General features: G+C 38.1%; 1 protein-coding gene across 1 annotated transcript in view; it reads left to right on the forward strand.

Annotated features, from left to right (window-relative positions):
* LOC120533990 (cadherin-related family member 3-like) overlaps window positions 1-20,787 on the forward strand; it is an 88,987-nt gene that overhangs the window by 37,645 nt on the left and 30,555 nt on the right. The window contains exons 5-7 of the mRNA XM_039761185.1: window positions 13,896-13,981; window positions 16,350-16,447; window positions 16,566-16,667. Of these exons, the coding sequence (XP_039617119.1) occupies window positions 13,896-13,981; window positions 16,350-16,447; window positions 16,566-16,667 (286 nt within the window). The remainder of the gene's footprint in view (window positions 1-13,895; window positions 13,982-16,349; window positions 16,448-16,565; window positions 16,668-20,787) is intronic.

Genomic DNA, 20,787 nt, shown 5'->3' on the forward strand with positions numbered 1-20,787 from the left:
GAATGAAAATATTGACCTAAAGATTTACTTGATGTTGATGAATAAGAAATTTATATGATAACAAGTGTATCCCAAGGGTCAAGCAATTTTTTTTCTTTTAAGACATCTACAGTGCATGAAAGCACATTTTCTTTACAGGCTAAATGATATTTTAGGGTTGCTTTAACAAATTATAACATTTTTAAATGGAAAAACAGTGGATCCATATTAGCATTAAAATACAATAGTGTAATCTTCATGCAGCATCAGCAAATCAAAGTTGTTGAACAATGTAAACCTACAGAAGGTTATGTTGTCTAATAATAATACATTAATGCATTTCAAACTTTAAACTACATTTGAAAGGATAGTACTTTAGCTGTGCACACTAATACAGAGAGCCAATTTATCTATACTAATAAAAGGCAAAGCCCTCACTGACTGACTGACTGACTCACTGACTCACTCACTCACTCACTCACTCACTCACTCTCTCACTCACTCATCACTAATTCTCCAACTTCCCGTGTAGGTAGAAGGCTGAAATTTGGCAGGCTCATTCCTTACAGCTTACTTACAAAAGTTGGGCAGGTTTCATTTCGAAATTCTATGCGTAACGGTCATAACGGTTGACGACGTCCGCCACGTTGAACTTTCTTACTTATGGCCCCATCTTCATGAAATTTTGTAGACGGCTTCCCTGTGCTAACCGAAATCAATGTACATACTTATTTCGGTGGTAAGACGCCACTGTTGGCCGCCATATTGAACTTTCCAATGTCAGACTCACTGACTCACTCATCACTAATTCTCCAACTTCCCGTGTAGGTAATAGGCTGAAATTTGGCAGGCTCATTCTTTACAGCTTACTTACAAAAGTTAAGCAGGTTTCATTTCGAAATTCTATGCATAACGGTCGACAACGTCCGCCATGTTGAACTGTCTTATTTATGGCCCCATCATCACGAAATTTGGTAGGTGGCTTTCCTGCGCTAACCGAAACCGATGTAGGTACTTATTTTGGTGGTATTACGCCACTGTCGGCCGCCATATTGAACTTTCCAATGGTCTTTGTTACTTATGGGCCCATCTTCAAGAAATTTGGTACGCGGGATCCCAACGCTAACTGAATCCTACTTATGTACATAAGTATATATGTCCATAGCCTGCAGCTCGGTCGCCATGTAAGGCGGCGTTGGGTCCCCCATCCCAACGCCTCCCAAGTTGTTGGCTGTCTGCCTATATAAGGCCGTCTGTCACTCCGGTCTCTACATTCCCTTCCTTGCTTCACCACAGGATTCACGTCTCCCTGCTGATAACCGCAGCCTTTTTATTTAATCCACGGCTTCTCCGCTGTTTTATTGTTCGTTTATTAAGATTATAGTTATTGTGTAGGTATTTTAGACTTACTTTACATTGTTCAGGCACCCATTTCCTTTATCGTTCCAACCGTACCCCCATTAACATGTCTATCGAGGTGATCACCATCGATCAAAGAACTGTCACTTACCGAGTGGTTTCCATGCCCGGAGATGGCACCTGCCTTTTACATTCTCTGTGTTACATATTGCACGGCCATATCAGGCTCACTCTTGATATCCAGAGGAACATTGTGCCTTATGTGTTGAATGACTGGGACAGGTTCAAGGTGTGGACTGATGACGGTACAGGAGATAATTATACTACACAGGAGCACTATAAGAGTGAAATGCTTAAGCCCTTCACCTATGGTTCTGCATGTGAGTTGATGGCTGCCGCTGAATTGTTCGGTTGTCGCTTTCAAGTGTACTGAAATGGCCAAATATTTTACACCTTTGGACAACCGCCAATGCCTCTTAAACATCTTAGATTCACAGGTGACGATATCAGTAGTGGACACTTTGATGTTTATGAATGTTTTGAATGCGAAGTTATTGATTAAACTGGTTGTATGCTTACAATGCTTGACAGATGTGAATGTCACTTCAACACAACGAGTCCTGCAAATGCTGTCGTAATTGAAACAAACCATGAAACTCAAACCGATTATGACAGCAGCAATCCAAACTGTGAGATTTGAGGAAAGATTGCTTTTCACATGGCCAACTGTACGTTGCATGCTCAAGAGTAAGCTCAGCGCACAGTTTGGTCATATTACTACCGGAGTGCCGAACTGACAACATGGTATACAAAGAGATCCTTAACAAATAATTATTGGTATATTTTCCCTCAGTTTAAAAAGGTTTACTTTTCTTCTTGATAAAAATTTTAAGGCAGTACTTCGCCGCTGCGAAGCGCGGGTATTTTGCTAGTCAATATACTATACCTTTCATTTTAGAAGCTGACCAACTTTAATGTCTGAGATCTCAGTGCCTAGGCCATCTTTCAGGATTGTCATTTTTGGAATGACCTCTCTAAATTAATTAGATCAGCTAAATCAATTAATTCTTATATAAAACAGTATAGAAAAAATCAGCTAGACAAACATCAACACTTATCTGCTAGTAAACTGATACTAGGGTGGACATTTGTGTTGCAGCAGGGCAGTGATGATTTTGATTATTAAAAATTTTTGTAACAACAAGTCGTATCCAAAAAGCAAAGTGCTAATCTGATGTAATTACATGCATTAGCAGAGTAGATAAGTTACATGCTTTTAAATAACATTTTATAGTATTGTGTACTGTAATTAAAACTGAACACAAATTGTCTTGTGGTGGCTGAAATAACTTTCACAGATAACCACATTCCAACTGAAAAGATGTTAAAATTGCATTTTTGCATTATTATTATTGGTTTTCAGTTGTAGAGGTTCATGGTTAATTGTAGTTCATATTTTTTAAACATAAACTTTTTTTTAAAGTTAAAGGCTATGCTGAAATCTCAGGCTTAAATTAATGCATGCAACAGGCCATGATGGATACCAGGTCATTGTGACTTTATCAATAAATGATAGCATTTGTGAAATATTGAATAATTTGTGCCTGGGTGCAGGAAAGACAAGTCGTGACAACTGGAAATTTTTGGTTCGCCAGACAGGTTGTCCATGTTAATTACAGTTCTCAACTTAAATCGAGCTATTTTGGGTCCCAACGTGTGGCCCTTCTTTGGGCAGATATCTTAAACAATATCTAAGCAGAGCTTCTAAAGCCATCAAAAATAAGGGTCCTTCACAGAGCTCCATCCTGCGGTCTTTTCAAGTTGCAAACGATGACTCCTTCCTAGCAGTCAGGTTTCTTGTATTGTGCTAACCAGAAGGGGTGGGGCTAATGCAGTCTGTTGGCGGTTTCTTGGACCTATGGGGAGAAAAGGAGACTATGTGGTTAGCAACAGTGCCTCCTTTCACCCCAGCAGGTTATAACATACCTTAGGAGGTCCTCTGATGTGCATACATAAAACATTATAATCTGCAGATAATGCAGCCATGATGTTACTATTTGCATAATTTCTTAAAGAGCAACATTTGGGAGCTCTTCCATTTGCACAGTATGCTCTATTTCACATATCTCAACAAATTATTGTAAAGACACACGTGTATATATATCTCTCTATTATAAAAAAAAATCCTGGAAAGGAAAAGCAGGACGACGATACGTGATCTTCTCGGAAGTTCTCAGAAGACACTTAAAAGATCCGTGAGACACAAACAATATTAAATAACACGTGTAAAGGGACGTAGCACACACAGATCCTGTGCTCTCAGCACATACAAAGCATATAAGGACAATGCGTTCTAGATGAAACGTCAACGAAAGAAGAAGAAAGAGCAGCGCGGAGAAAAGAGACCCAAAAGCATTGGAGGGAAAAAAGGCAGATAAGAGATTATGAAAGCAGTGGAATTTGAAAGGCTCAAACAAACAATGGTGCAATACACATGCAGAGAACGGTAAAGAATATGAAAGCAGTAAAATTCGAAAGTATTGTAGCATCCCAGTCAGGTTGAAGCCTTTTTTTGTTTTAAGTGACTGTTAGGTCCGATTGAGGGAGGAGGAGTACAGCAAGAAGAAGAAGAATAATAGCAGCACGACGACACCTCCTTAGCATGCGTTCAGTCGCACTTCCCTCCCCCTTGACAATGCTAGCAATATTATACATCCTGAGAAAGAGATTTAACCACGCCCGGGGCTGGAAATAAAGGACAAATATTGTGTTTACAACGTCACTCGAGACAAGGCTGTGAGACATCATTTAAAACCTAGCAGTTGTTGGATTGTTGTTGGCAGACACGCTTCATGTGCTCCTAGCTCTTAAAACAACGACAAGAGACAAGCAAAACACGCAGCTCGCCAGCAGCAAAAAGCCTGCTGATGATCAGAATGCTTCTCCTTAGCGTGCGTTCAGCCAAACTAACCCTCGCCCCCCCTTCACAACGCGAGCACCAGAGATGCGAAGTGGCAAAAGGACAGCTGCTGTACAGGCTTTGAAATTGATCGGGCAGCGAGACAAGCAGAACAGGTAGCTCACCAGCAGCAGAAAGACAGCAGATGATCTGACGGCAACTCCTTAGCATTCGTTCAGCCGCACCCCCTTCACAACACGAGCAGCGTTATACGTCCTGCGAGAAAGAGATGTAACCATGCCTGGGGCCGGAAATAAAGTAAAGTAATCCCTCCTCGATCGCGGGGGTTGCGTTCCAGAACCCCCTGCGATAGGTGAAAATCCGCGAAGTAGAAACCATATGTTTGTATAGTTATTTTTATATATTTTAAGCCCTTATAAACTCTCCCACACTGTTAACATTATTAGAGCCCTCTAGACATGAAATAACACCCTTTAGTCAAAAGTTTAAACTGACAAGACAGAGATGACAGTACTTTCTCACAATTAAAAGAATGCAAATATATATTTTCTTCAAAGAAGTGTCTGCATCAGGAGAAGAGAATTTAAGAGAGAGCGAGCACTCGCAAAGAAAAGCAAACAATCAAAAAATCAATACGTGTCCTTTTAAGTTTGCCGAAGCACCGCAATAAAGTGGCATTTTTCAGAGGAGCATCAGTATCTTCTAAGCAAACAGCCCCTCTGTGCAAACAGCCCCTCTCATCTCCTCCGTCAGGCGCAGAGAACGTCAGAGAGAGAGAGAGCGAGATTAAAGCAACAATCAAAAAATATGTGTGCTTTTGTGCTTTTAAATATGCCGAGCACAGCAATAAAGCAGCATTTTTTAGTGGAGCGTCAGTATCTTTTAAGCAAACAGCCTCTGTGCAAACTGCACCTCTGCTCACACCCCCTCCGTCAGGCGCAGAGAATGTCAGAGAGGGTGAGAGAGAGGCAAAGACAAGCAAACAATCAAGCAGTCAAAAGAGTAATCAAGCATATCTTATAGCATTGAGGAGTTTTAGTTAATATGTAATACATGCTCTGATTGGGTAGCTTCTAAGCCATCTGCCAATAGCGTCCCTTGTATGAAATCAACTGGGCAAACAAACTGAGGAAGCGTGTACCATAAATTAAAAGACCCACTGTCTGCAGAAATCCGCGAACCAGCGAAAAATCCGTGATATATATTTAGATATGCTTACATTTAAAATCCGCGATAGAGTGAAGCCGCGAAAGTCGAAGCGCAATATAGCGAGGGATTACTGTATTGTTTTTACAAAAGTTTTAAAATAAAAGTGAAAATAATGCATATGTAACAATTCGCATAAAACTAACAATCTTTTTTAATTGTATATCCAGTAAACAAAACCTGGGAGTGGGCGGGTGAAGCGAGCAGGGGGCAGAGCTCCCTAGTAAATATACAATACAATACAATACAGTTTATTTTTGTATAGCCCAAAATCACACAGGAAGTGCCGCAATGGGCTTTAACAGGCCCTGCCTTTTGACAGCCCCCCAGCCTTGACTCTCTGAGAAGACAAGGAAAAACTCCCAATAAAACCTTGTAGGAAAATGGAAGAAACCTCGGAAAGGCAGTTCAAAGAGAGACCCCTTTCCAGGTAGGTTGGGCGTGCAGTGGGTGTCAAAAGTAGGGGGTCAATACAATACAATATACAGAAAAGAACAATTCCTTAAGACAGCATAATAATAAAAATTTTAGAAGTACGGTTTAACAGTAGATGATATGACATAATTAGGTTTGGATATTTTTAGAGTCCTGGAGACCTCATCCATCTAGCTGCCTCCCCATTTGGCCATGCCACGGCTGAAACGTTGCTCATGAAAGGACCCTCTTTCCCATGATTCCTGTGATCCTCCATCAGGGATGACTTTACCATAGGCAGGCAAACAACTTGGCAGGTGGGCCGTGGCACCAATGGCCACATTTGGGTACCGAGAAAAGTAACAGAATAGGTGAGGGTTAGTATTCAAATGTAATTATCATATTACTCATGTTTTAGTGCTAATGACTAACAACAGAGATGCAGTCTGTACAGTTAATCAGCAGCTCTAGTCAGGATATGCTAAACTGAAGTAGTGAGTCTTCAGCCGGGATTTAAAGGCTGAGACTGAAGGGGCATCTCTTATGGAAGCAGGAAGACCATTCCACAGTTTAGGGGCCCTGTAACTAAAAGCTCGACCTCCCACTGTTATTTTATTAATCCTTGGAATCCTAAGCAGACCGGCATCTTGAGATCTTAATGTGCGCTCAGGTTTGTAAGTCATGATAAGTTCAGACAAGTAAGCCGGACCTTGGCCATTTAATGCTTTATATGTTAAAAGGAGGATTTTGAAATCTGCCCTGAACTTACCTGGGAGCCAGTGTAAAGATTTAAGAACTGGGGTTATGTGTTCATATTTTCTTGTTCTTGTAATAATTCTTGCAGCGCATTTTGGATTAACTGGAGGCTGTATAGAGAACAGTTTGAACAGCCAGTGAACACCGCATTGCAGTAGTCAATCCTACTAGAGATAAATGCATGAATTAATTTCTCACAATCCTGTTTATTTAGAAAGCCTTAATTTCCTAACATTTTTAAGATGGAAAAACATGTTTTGGACGACTTTGTAATATGCGCTTTAAATGGCATGCTAGAGTCAAAGATAACACCTAGATTGCGGGCTGATTCAGTAAAATTAATTGGGATTCCAACTGAGTTAAATGATCAGCGTCATTCCCTCCAACAATTAACATCTCTGTTTTATCTGTATTTAAAGACAAGTAGTTCTCATTCATCCATTCCTTTAATTCACTAACACAACTAATTAAAGACAACATCGGAGAAACTTCATTTGATTTAAATGAAAGGTATAACTGGGTGTCATCTGCATACGAGTGAAAATTAACATTATGTTTCCTAATGAGAGATCCCAGTGGAAGCATGTAAAGTGAAAACAGTAAAGGTCCCAGTACTGAGCCCTGCGGACACCATATTGAACTTCTGTGTATAATGATGGAGTACTGTCTGCACATTTCTGTACATACTGGAATCGATTTGATAAATAAGAACTGAACCAAGCGAGCAGGGCCTGTAAGCCCAACATCGTTTTCTAGCCTGTGCAGTAAAATAGAATGGTCAATGGTGTCAAATGCTGCACTTAAGTCTAACAACATAATTACAGTGGAATTTCCTTCATCAGAGGATATCAGAATGTCATTTACAACCCGTGTTAGTGCCGTTTCTGTACTATGACCAGTGAAAGCCAGACTGGAATTTCTCAAATAAATTGTAATGCGTAAGGTGTGACTGAAGCTGACTGGCGACTACTTTCTCTAGTATTTTAGAGAGAAATGGTAAATTTGAAATAGGCCTATAGTTATTTAGTATGTGTGGGTCTAGGTCTGACTTTTTAAGTAAAGGTTTAATGACTGACACTTTTAGTGCATCAGGTACTGTGCCATGCATAATGAACTATTGATAATGTTAGAATGGTGCTGCAAGAACATCCATTGCACTTTTACTAGTTTTGTTGGCACTGGATCTAGGGAACAAGTAGTGGGCTTCATTTTAAATTAAAGTTAAGACTTCCTGCTCAGTTACAGGATTAAAATTATTAAAGTGCTGAATGCAATGTGAGCAGGGTCTGCTAAGCTAGTATTTGGTTTGTACTGTGATGCTGAGATCTGGGATCTTATATTTTTAATTTTCTCATTGAAGAAGTTCATAAAGTCTGTACTGCTAATATCTGTTGGTATTTTGCACTGTTGATCTGAATTCCCATTTGTTAATTTAGCCACTGCTCTAAAAAGTACCCTAGGATTTTTATTATTGCTATCTATTAATGTAGAATAGTATTCTGAGCGAGCTTTAAAGAGGGCCTTTTTATATTTATTACACTCTCTGTCCATGCAATTTGAAAGACATGTAGCTTTGTTGTTCTCCATCTGCGCTCCAGTTTTCGACACTCTAATTTAAGAGCTCGAGTGTTTTCATTAAACCAGGGAGAGTTTCTATGTGCTTTGATCACTTTTGTTTTAGGGGAGCCGCTGTGTCCAGAGCATCTCTCAAGGTCACATTATAATGTGATGTTAGCTGATCTAAATTGTTTTCCACGTTTACATTTGATGTTAACTGATCTAAATGGTTTTCCACAATTACACTCGACTTACTCAAGGTATCTATAAATTTTGAAGCAGAATTACAATCTAGATGTCGCACTGTCTTTGTTTTAATCTGCGAGTGCGCTGGCATGGGCAGAACTAAATCAAACGTAATTAAGAAGTGATCGGAAATAACTACATTTAATGGAGTAATATTTAAATTTTGAATTTCAACTTTGTAAGTTATAATTAAATCTAATGTATGGTTATGATTATGAGTTGGACCTTTGACAATCTGACAAAATCCTACTGAATTTAACAAATAAGTAAAACATTTGCTAAAAGTGTCAGTTTCCACATCAATGTGTACATTAAAATCCCCCATCAGAACTACGTGATCGTAATTTATAGCCAAATCAGACAGAAGGTTGCTAAATTCAGTCATGAACAATGAATATGGCCCTGGTGGTCTGTAGACTAGCACTATAATTGTGTTAGAATCTGTTTTAATATTTAAAATGAATGCCTGAAAGGATGTAAAGTTTCCTAAATTTTTAGAAGTGATTTGCAATTTGTTACAATGAATTATTCCAAGGCCTCCTCCTCGACCAGAATCTCTAGACTTATGAAGGAACGAGTATCCATCTGGTGACGCCTCAGCTAGGGAACAGTGTCATATTTACTAAGCCAGGTTTCAGTAAGAAGACACAGATCAGATTTTGTACTTAATATTATATCATTTACCAAAACAGCTTTAGTGCCAAGAGAGCGAATGTTCAATAAACAGTATTTAAAACTGCATGGTATATATATATATACACAGTATATATAGTGAAGGCAAAGGGGTGCCAAAGAATCATAAACACAAACACACCAGACAGTCCTGGTTTTAAACAAAGGATGTTTAATCAAGAGTACCTAAATATACACAAGCCCAAAATACAGTTCCTCCTCTCCTAGATGAGTTACACTAGGGGTCAACAAATAATTTAACATTAGGAGGACTACATAGAGGGCCAGGGGCCAAATTCTTACAGAGCAAATACTCTGTTGGCTGAGTTAGCTGCCACCCAACCCAAAAGAAAGAACTAAAATGCCTTAATAAACTCATTGTATATATGTATATGTTTGTATATAAACAATAAAGAGTCATCCAGCTTATGTTGCAAAGAATTCATTGAATTAATTCCTGTGTTAATATCATTCCAAATGTATGGAGCCCCATAAGTGACATGGATGATAAAAAAAATGAGGATTAACCAGGAAGAAACGTTCAAAATTTACGTTGCAAGTTAGTTGTTACCTAGAAACAATATCTCTGTTAAAAGGCTTAAGAGGAATATTAATACTGAGAATTGCTATTTTAATGTATGGACTGAAAAGTATATTTTTATAATGCCAAACTTAGCTGACCTTTCTGATCTGCAGTGACACAGATATTATCATTAAAGAGTATAATGTGAAGTGCCGATATCTTTAGAAGCATGGCACTTTAATTTAGTCTTATCCAGTACAGTTTGAAGTAGAGCACAAGAGAATGAAGTCCTTAAGGCAGGCTACAATCACAGTCAGAAAATATTTGTTCATTCACTAACTCATAAAAAACATGCAAAACATGGTACTGTGTACGCCTGTGTGAGACTGGCTAAGCACAATAAAGCCTTTATTGATGTGTAGATATAGCAAAGTGTATGACAGACATTTATTGGAGCTTGCTAAATATAATGTTATTGAATCTGTGAAAAAGGTACCTCTATCAGGCAAATTTGCTCTATGATGTGCTAATGCTTTGAAAGGCAGCATCTAAAGTTGGATGATAGAAGATGCCAGTTGGGCTGCGCATGCATAAATCAACAGACAACACAGATAGGACACAAATATGCTGTCTGATATGCTGAAGGAGGTTAATTCAAAATGGAAAACCAAGTTTGTGTTGGGGTTAAAGAGAAGGTTGAGGTTGCCTGAACACCACCCCCTTTAGTTTTAAGTGCCACATTTAAGATTTGTTTATGAAGGGGAGATCTACTGCAGTTGAGCCTGCTTCAAGATGCTGACATCAGGGGCTAAATGTTCTTTTGTGTTTTGTGGAATTTCACCCTAATATAACAATAAATGTGGAGATTTCAGCTAATTGTTTATAAAGAATGCTCTAATCATCATGGACTACCATATTTATCTTAGCATGTGTAAGTTCTAAATTATTCACTTGCATTTACTTTTCAGTAACTGAAAAATACATACTGCTGAAAAATGATGCTTAAAAAATAAATAAACAAATATAATATCAGTGACGCATACAATGGTGAATAGTAACGTTATTCAAGTGTAGCTACCAGGGGGTGAACCAGCTCTCCAAACCCAACCCAGACAGACACCAGGCACAAGTCCGGCAACACACACGTTTTATTTGAAAGGGGAAAACGCTTTCCTTCCCTTCTCCCTACGACAAGCACAGTATAATGAAGCACAATATAGTGCACACAATTCCTTTTCTGCTCTTCTCTCTTGTCCTTTGCATCCACTCCTCTTCTGGCAAGCTTCATCCCTCTTCCTCCAGACTTGAGTGTAGTGAGGTGGTCCCTTTTATACTGCACCCGGGAGCACTTCAGGTGGCTCATCAGCATTATCTGGAAGTACCCCCAGGTGTGGTGGAAACCTAAAGTAAGTCTTTGCAGCTCACCCTGGCAGCCCCCATGGAACCCAACAGGGCTGTACTAAACTCCAACTCCCATGGAGCCCTGCAACCGCTACAACCCAGGGGGGATGTCATCTAGCACTCTGGAAGGCAGTGTCCTGTGCATATCTTCTCTCTTGGTCATTCCAGTTTATTTGCCTCCTAGCCTGAGAAGAGGCCTCGGCTGTCTGTCACACAGGATAATTTCAAACAAAATCTTTAAAGCTGCTTTTTTTGCAGCACCTTTTTCAATACAGGTTTGTCAGAAAAACACTTTCTCAGATTGGTGACTTTTGCTGTTGTGAAATGTATGCTTGTGTCAGAGGGGAACATTTTTGTACTATGGGTGGTTTTCTTTTTCTCATTTGCAAAAATAAAACATGTAAATTATAAATGACGAAGCCAATAGATGAAGGGGCAATAGGCACCGTTTTTTGAGACTGGGGTGATAAGTGAAGCGGCAAATTTCCTGAATAATTCTGTTACAGATTATTATTGATGGTTGTCTACAAGATGTAGATATTTACCTGTCTTGCAAAAGAGTCACCTGCTTTGAAGATTATTGGTATCTTAACAACATATAATATGTGACACAGAACTGCCTACTTCCTTATAAAATGTTTGCATTAACTTGTTCTTGGGACATTGATTTCTAATTAGCATACAGTGGTATATGGGTTGGAGACGGTGGCACTGTCCAGAAAGCAGGAGATGGAGGTGGCAGAGTTAAAGATGTTAAGGTCTGCACTGGGCATGATGAGGATGAACAGGATTAGAAATGAGTACATTAGAGGGTCAGCTCAAGTTGGACGGTTGGGAGACAAAGTCAGAGAGGCGAGATTGCTTTGGTTTGGACATGTGCAAAGGAGAGATGCTGAGTATATTGGGAGAAGGATGTTAAGGATAGAGCTGCCAGGGAAGAGGAAAAGAGGAAGGCCTAAGAGAAGGTTTATGGATGTGGTGAGAGAGGACATGCAGGTGATGGGTGTAACAGAACAAGATGCAGAGGACAGAAAGTTATGGAAGAAGATGATCCGCTGTGGCAACCCCTAACAGGAGCAGCCGAAAGAAGAAGAAGGCATATGTATTTTTTTACAGTTGGCAACAATACTATTGATTAACCAATGTTTACATTCTTGTTAAGGAAATTGGTATGTACCATCATTTAATAAATCATCATGTTGATCAAGGCGGAGACTGAAACAGTTATATACTTCTTGCCAGTGGGTGGTGTAAAAAGAACAGGGTGCAGAGAGAGGTGAAGGGGCAGAGAGAGGCCAGAGGATGGGGTGAGAGGTCAGATGGTGTACAGTGAGGTGGTCCGTTGAGAATGCTGTGTAGATCACTTGCACAGAGCATAGGGACTCGCAGGCAGACAAGGGTACTTGGCTGAGGAGATGCAAGACACACAGATGGTGTTACCTACCCCTAGGAAGGAAGAGATAATTTCACCAAAGAGACACCGGTTGGGGGCCCAGAAAGAGAGGAAAGATTCACTAGAGGACTGAGTGAAGATGATGGATGAGAAGTGAGGTGTGCCTAAGTCATCATAGCAACACAAGGTACCCAGAAGTGAAAGAGAATGGTAATTCCATGAGGGAGAGACGCCGACAGGGATTGAGAAAGTTAACAAGACTTCAGTTGGGAAACAAGAGCTTGATGAACAGAATGTTTTAGTGGGACAGTTGGAAGTCTAATCATTGTGGTAACATAGCATGCAACTTGGACTTAACATCACCAAAGATTGTGTCCTATACCGTTATGTTTTAATGAACTTTAGAATGTGGACTGTATGCTATCTTTTTAAAAAGGTTTTCACTCCTGATATTTTTAGATTATTACCTACTTTTACTTCTTGGTGGATTGTCTGGTGTAATACAAGTTACTTTTTGTTTTTCTTGAAATTGCTGCCGTGTCTTTCATTGTGTGTTAATTAACGGCCCAATTTAAAGAAACCTGAGTACTATTATCTATAAATTATAAATATTCTTAATATTAAGATCTAGTTTAATAATTTTATTATTAAACATTATAGCCTATTAAAATAATTTCAAGATTGCCCAGATTCTTAATAAAGCGGGGTGCTGTAATGAGATATTTTAACTGAGTTTAGGTTAGATTACCTATAAGTGTGACCAGACACTCGTCACACTTGCATCAGTATATGTTGAAATCTTTTGGTGACAAATAACACTGACTGAAAAGTAATATTTAATGAACAACTTAAAATAATTTAAATGTTACAAATTCCTGATGCTTTACTGTGCAAAGACTCTCTCTCCTTTTTTACGTTTGTTCCAGCTTTAAGACTACATCTCTGAAGTCAGTCAGTCAGTCTTTTTCCAACTAGCTACATTCTAACTACAGGGTCACGGGGTCTGCTGGAGCCAATCCCAGCCAACACAGGGCGCAAGGCAGGAAACAAACCCCAGGCAGGGCACCAGCCCACAGACACACCAAGCACACACTAGGGACAATTTAGGATCGCCAATGCACCTAACCTGCATGTCTTTGGACTGTGGGAGGAAACCCACGCAGACATGGGGAGAAGATGCAAACTCCACGCAGGGAGGACCCGGGAAGCAAACCCAGGTCTCCTAACTGTGAGGCAGCAGCACTACCACTGTGTCACCGTGCCGCCTTCTCTGAAGTCAAATTTGTCAATTTAAGTTTAACTCATTGTTTTTAAATTCTGATAAAACAGCCTTTGCCCTGTAATTTTCAAGTTTGTGCATATAAGTAATGAAACATTTTTTACGGCTTAGCTCATATACTAAACCAGAATTAGCCAGTGAACTGAACCACACAACAACTCATTCTCTCCCATACTGTGTTTGCTTTTAGCTGTGATAGTATATATTACTGAAAATTCTCCACCAGGATATGTTTATGGTCCACTTGTGTATGATCTTGAGAATGATCCACTCAAGGTAATGTAAACTTTAAATACTTTTTAATATAATGATTTATGATGTAATTGTTAATTATGTAACTGAATGTTATTGCCTTAGAAGTACTATGATAGCTCTTAATATGAAATGAGTTTTAAATAAATATTAACAAACATGAGATTTTCATAAAATTCAAGCGACCCAAGGGACTAGTTTAAAGATGTTTCAGCAACTCTTCCACATAGTTTACATTTTTTGCAAAGAAAATGTTCTATTTGGAAATTTGCGTAAAATTTACTTTGGAACAGTTTTAATTTGCTGGCATATACATTGATTAATGTATGAAAATGCATAAAATGTATATTAAATTTGTTTCCTTAAACTTAAAATCTGTTTTTTCATTTTAAATCAAACAAGTCACAACTTCCTATAATCTGTGTCCATCTACTATGTGATATTGATTTTTGAGAGGTGTCCTCAGAAGGACACTATGTATCTTATTGTTTCTAAGTGCGCCAACCAAAATTTTGTGAAGCCCAGTGGGCTTACTAGCCACCCTAACCGACACAGGCAGGCAGACGCAAATACTGTCCAGCACACACACATTTTATTCCAAGTGGGGCAGCACTTCTTTTCGCTCCCCACTACAGAGCACAGTTCAATAAAGCACAAGAAACCAAACACAGTCCTTTCTTTTCTTTCTCTCTTCTTCTGCCACCTCCACTCCTCTCCCAGCAAGCCTCTTCCATCTCATCCTGACTCTGGCTCCTTGAATAGAGTGAGGCAGCCTCTTTTATAGTGCACTCAGAAGCTCCAGGTGCTTTCGGGTCCTCTTCCAGCAGCACTTCCGGTGGTGGTGGAAGTGCTGCAGTCTAGGGCTCCAGAACTGTACAGGTGCCCCCGGCTGTGGCCACGGGCCCCAGCAGGGTTGAGTTTTAAGATCCAAACCCGTGGCCCCGATGTAATCCAGGGGGGGTTGCCCTCTCGTGTTCTGAGGGAGGTATTGGCCTGGATATGTCCTCTTCCCCAGCCGCCCGACCACACATTTTACATTTGAACATAAATGAGTAACATTAGGCTAGGGCATGTTTGTTCAGCAATTGTAGCACTACAGGTAACAAAAGTTAATAGTCACAAGTGAAAGATGTAACTTTGTGTGTGTGTGTACATTTTTCCTGCCACTGGGACATAATGCAGCTTTTAGTGACCGTTTACTGAAAGTAGTAAGTAAATATCATAAATAGATTGATGCCTGAATAAACAGAAGTCATAACCCTGATGTGGCCTTTAAAACACAAATTAAATAGCCATGTTGTGAAGATAACTTGTAGTGTAGTGGTATGTCTTTTCCTCATGGGTTCTTGTGCTAAATGTCAGGTTTCAGATATATTTTGTAAGATGATTTTGTATGTAAAAGCCATATTTTTCAGTATTAATGATGTAATAGACACCCCATGGCTTTTATGTTGAATGCTCAAAGATGTGATGTGCTTTCTCTAGAAAATGTGAACAGGTTCTCATTTGCAACACTGATACAGTAAATATGCAGTAAATATGTTTCCTGGAAAGTTTCATTTTCATTTGTAAGCCCTGATAAACTGTTCAGCACATTTTTCCTTTGGAGTAAAATAGAACATTTGGGTTTGATCCAAATCTATAGCAATTATTTTCTGCCTTGGACATTTTTCATTTTATAATTGTCTAATGCAACAAGAAAGACATTATCGCACTTGAAGCTGTGCAGAAGGGAGCAATCCTGAGGAAATTTCACCTGCCCTTTTCCATCTTATTTGCTTTCAAACATGTAGTAAAATCTTAATGATTAGATATACTGTATGTTTTTCATTAAGAAAAGTGTTTAACTTTGCATTTAAAAAATATCTTGATATTCATAAATTAAATACACACTGAATTTGTTTAATACTCTTTTATATGCTCATTTCTGTTTTGGTGTCATTAAAGTTAAAATTACTTAAAACATTTTCAAAGTATGCAAATAATTTTTTAAATGCACAAAGATTATACTATTGAGTATACACCAATTATCTTTTTGTTTTTAACATATAGTATGTTTAGGTGCTATTTATGTCAGGCTTGTTACGCTCCTCTTAGTCATTCCTGTTCCCTGAACTTCTCCCTCTGTTGTTCCTCCCTGCTGGGTTGGTGTTGTGTTCATCTATTTGTGTCAATGTCCTGTTTCTATAGCTTGTATATTTGGCTTTTTGAAACCCTGTAATAGACTAAGCATTGATGGATGGATGGATGCAATAATGTGATGAAACTGTGGACATTATTGTTTCCCAGTCATCTATTTGATTAAAGTATAATGTGATAAAGAAGTATCTTTATTGTTAAACCTGTGTATTGCATCACAATATATTTGTTTAACTTTATTCTTTAATTTTAGTATTCAATGTCTCCTGCATCATCTGTATTTGCTATTGATCAATCTACTGGAGCTATAACAACAAGCAAAATATTTAATTATGAGACTGACCCACACAGGTAACCTAGTATGCTCTGTAAAACTATTTTTGTGCATGTACAGTGTGTGAGTGTATATGTATGAAATGTATTTAATTTACTTTGTTCAATTATTTGTTTTACTGGTGATCTCTTTCAGTTACACTTTGGAAATCATAGTGACAGATGGTATAAATACAATTAACGGAAGTTTACTTGTGTACATTTTGAATACTAATGATGAACAACCTTATTTTACAATGTAAGTCTTATTTTCAACCATTTACAACCTATAAGACAATAGTGTTTAGAAACTGTAACTGATTTTTTGTAACTTCTGCTTTTTCTAAGAGCATACATTGTCCTTTAGTAAGCAAAACTAAATACAATAAACATGACTGATTAACTAATATGAGTATAAGCACAGAAATTGTAGAGTTAATTAGCTTTTAAAAGGATAAGAATACAAAAAACAAAGTTGCATGACACCATATTAAATTAATCTTCAAAGAAATTGAAGCAAAAACACCCAGTACTTTTATATCCTGAAACCTTTCTTTGGCAAATTACTACAGGATTTTATTTCTATTGCAGCCCAAGCTTGTGTGTGTATTCATCTATTTGTGTCAATGTCCATTTTTTATAGCTTGTATATTTGCTGCCCAGTAATAAAATTAAATATTAGGTAGAGCCATGTCACATTCAGCTTTAGGTTGTTATAAGGTTGCCCTATTAAACAGACATTGAAGATTGGAAGCTAAGTGTCTGCCTTTAATAAGTCCAGTTTGTTCTTCTGATATTACCGAAGGAAGCACTTTCTCAATCCTTCTAGCTAGAACTTTGGAGAGTATCTTAACATTGTTATTCAGAAGTGAGATTGATCTGTATGATGCACATTGTACAGTATTAATTTCTTAGGAAAGACTGTATTTAATACTTGATGAAAAGTTTAGGGTAGAATTTTATTGTCTCTGGTTTCTATAAATGTTGCTCATAAAAGAGGAGCTCACTTAATTAAAACATTTTTATAAAATTCGGTAGCGTAGCCATCAGGGCATGCTGCTTTCCCACTCTGAAGTGAGTTTATACCATCTAGTAATTCTGGGAGTATCAGAGGTTTATCCAATTCCTCTGCACTAAGAGTATCTAGATGTGGTATTTGTAATTAGGTTGTGAGTTGTCTTCTTTAAACTGAGAAGAATATAAGGACTTATAGTAGTCTCTAAATGTATGCATTATATTTTTATGGTCAATAATTTAATCTCCATCTGTGTTGATAATTGCTGATATTGTATTGTGAACTTCCTGCTTGTGGATTTATTGAGCTAAGATCTTATTAACCTTCTCTCCATGTTCATACTAATGATGTCATGATTTAAAAACGAGTTGTTTAATTTCTTTTGTTGTTAAGAGGTTGAGCTCTGATTGCAAAGTCTTTTCCTATAAAGTGCCTCATTTGGAAATCTGGCATGTTCTTGATCTATTCAGGTAATTTCACTGATTAACTCTGACGCCTTGTTGGTTTCCAATTTATTTTTATGGGCAAGATATGAAATAATCTGTCCTCTGAGGATGCGTTTGTCTGTAAAAAATAATCAATTTGCATGGATATAATTTCTCTAAGCTTCTCATCAGCTAATAACAGTGGGTTAAGATGCCAGCTGTAATATGAGTATGTGGGGTGTAGTGATTCAAGCTCCATGATCAGAGGGGCATGGTCGGAGAGAACAATATCGTTCTACTTGTACAATTTAATTGGGGGCAAAAAATTATTATCTATAAAGAAATTATCAGTTCTTGAATAACAATGATGTCCTGGTGAGAAGAAAGAATGTGCTCTTAAATTTGGATTTAGAAATCTCTATGGGTCTGATAAGTTATGACCTATTACAAACTTTGTAATTGTTTTTGCAGTGTTAGATATTATCACCCCTCTGGGCAATTTATGAGTGTACACATTAGGAATATTCTATATTCTATTGTGGATTCTATCATCCACAATGGGTCCATAGATATTTATCAAAATCACTTTACTATACAATCACAATCATATATTGCCCTTCAGGTTCAGACACTACATCTGATACTATAAATGAAATTGTTCTATGTATTTAGATTCCCACACCTCTAGTTTTCTTTGTATAGCTGGAGTGGAATATTTGGCCAGACCAATCACTTTTCAACTGAAACTGATCCTTGCTTAATAAGTGAGTCTCCTGTAAAAATACTATCTTGGCATTTAGACCTGTTAGGTGAGAGAATACTTTCTTCCTCTTCAATTTGTAATTGAGACCTTCGACATTGCAGCTCACATAGTTCACTGTTTGGTCAGACAGACATTGCTTCTAAACTTTTATTGATATTTTATAGTCTTAAATTAAGATTAAGTACATTATTATATAAGATAACGTTAACCTTCATTTCCAGTTTTCTCAGGAGTTTTGGCTATGAAGCCTATTGTTGTGTTGGCCCTTACAATTGTGGGGGTAAAAAGGATAGATCTGAAATAGCTTGTTCTCTACCCAGCTCTCTAGAGACTGAGCATGTCGAAAACAAAACAAGCCCCCCAGCAGTGGTGTAGAATGATTAAAGTAGAGGTATCTATTGACAAAAAAAGTCAGAATACTATAAACCTGGAATATAATCTTAAACAGTCCTGAAAGATTGAATGTATAATTACAGCAAAAGTCTCATTGCAAGTGGACCAAATTATAGGTAAAATCTTTTTTGCCTCGCTAGGACAAGATGTGACTCACAATCATATTTTAAGAAGTGTTGGGATCAGTTTTCTTAGCTCTTTTTCTGCTTCATCTGGAGAACTAAAAATGTAGAACTTACCTTGAATATCTACTCTCAGTTTAGCAGGATACTAAAGGCTGTATCTGATTTTGGCTTTACATAAGCGCTGTATAATACTGTAAAATGCATCACGTTTAGCAGCTGTTGAAGGTGAGAAATCAGAAAAAATGTGGTATTTTCAAATATAATCTCTTGTTTCAGTCCGAGAAGTGACATCAAATTTACTTCACATTGTAATTTGTTAAAACGAACAATAAGGCTTCTAGGTTTTGTTGCATTCGATAGCTCCTTTATGTCCCCCCCGAGAGCAGCAGTTATTGTAGTAATCATTGAAATCATTGTTATCTTCACCTCGCACTGTTTATTTCAGTCTTTTATGCGCTCCACATGCATGTCTGGTTTTAGTTGGTGCTACTGACTCATGGTGGGTAGATGACAATGCAAATAGTAAGGCCATGCTCAATTCCAGAAAGTTTGAACCTTCTGGAATGAACAATTTATCCTGGCCCGACTCACTTGCAGTTTTGCTCACTTGCACTCTGCTGGAGCCGATGTTGCAGCATCAGGTCCCTGGAGATCTGTCCAGATCTGAGCAAATACAGGATATCTCGGGATTATAGTAAAAAAAAAAAAAAAGAATAATGACACTGCTGCTAAGTGAGTATTTGTCATGTTGCCTCCAACCACAAGTGTGAGACAGAATTGGTGGCATGAATGTGCAAGCAGGGGATGCATGAGGATAAAGGTGATTGGAGCCGAATGGAAGAAGTAGTGGCAGTTCGCAGCATTGGAGGAAGCAGATGGCTTCCAGCAAATCTCACATGAAGGAATGAGGAACAGACACTGTGTTTCATAATGTATCAGGCTATCAGCAGCAGTAATAATAAAATATCAGATGAATAATGCCATCAAAATACACACAAAATGAAAATCTATTAATATTTTGACATTCATCACAAGCACCAAAGGACAGTCTTAAAAGATATCTTAACACTGAAGGCAGAATCACAAGCAAATACATTTCCCGTTCTTGTTCAATTGGCAAAGTGCTAAGTCATACTGCACACAAGCAATCAATGTGATTTACAATAAAGATAACAGATGCTCCATAATAGTGATGGTGCAAATTAAGTCACTCTTTTAATTGCCTCACAAAAACTCAGTTAACAGGCTGCTTGTAAATTGTTACAGCCTTAAAATTCCTAAGGCAGAACTGAAATATTTAGGCTGCACAGATGCACACATGATTTGAAGTATGCCTGGAACACTGCCAAGTCCAAGGGTCTGCCAAAGCATACTTGAAACAGGCAGAGGCACCAAGCAAAAAGAACATTTCACGTACTTCAAAAACAAACATTTTTCTAGACAAGAAATTGTGTTGAGCATATCATGAAAAACTGGAAAAAATGGTTATGACAACTAAGATGAATTTGCTATAAACATTTTATGAATACATTAAATTCCTGAGTCAAGTTTATTAGCTATTTAATTTCTGCACTACAGTTACATCTGCTGGGAGATAAACTTATGTTTTCATACATGTGGGTGTGGGTGTGCTATACTAAACATTCTTTGAAATTGCT

Source organism: Polypterus senegalus, chromosome 8, assembly GCF_016835505.1.
Source record: "Polypterus senegalus isolate Bchr_013 chromosome 8, ASM1683550v1, whole genome shotgun sequence".
Classification (NCBI taxonomy): Eukaryota; Metazoa; Chordata; class Cladistia; order Polypteriformes; family Polypteridae; genus Polypterus; species Polypterus senegalus.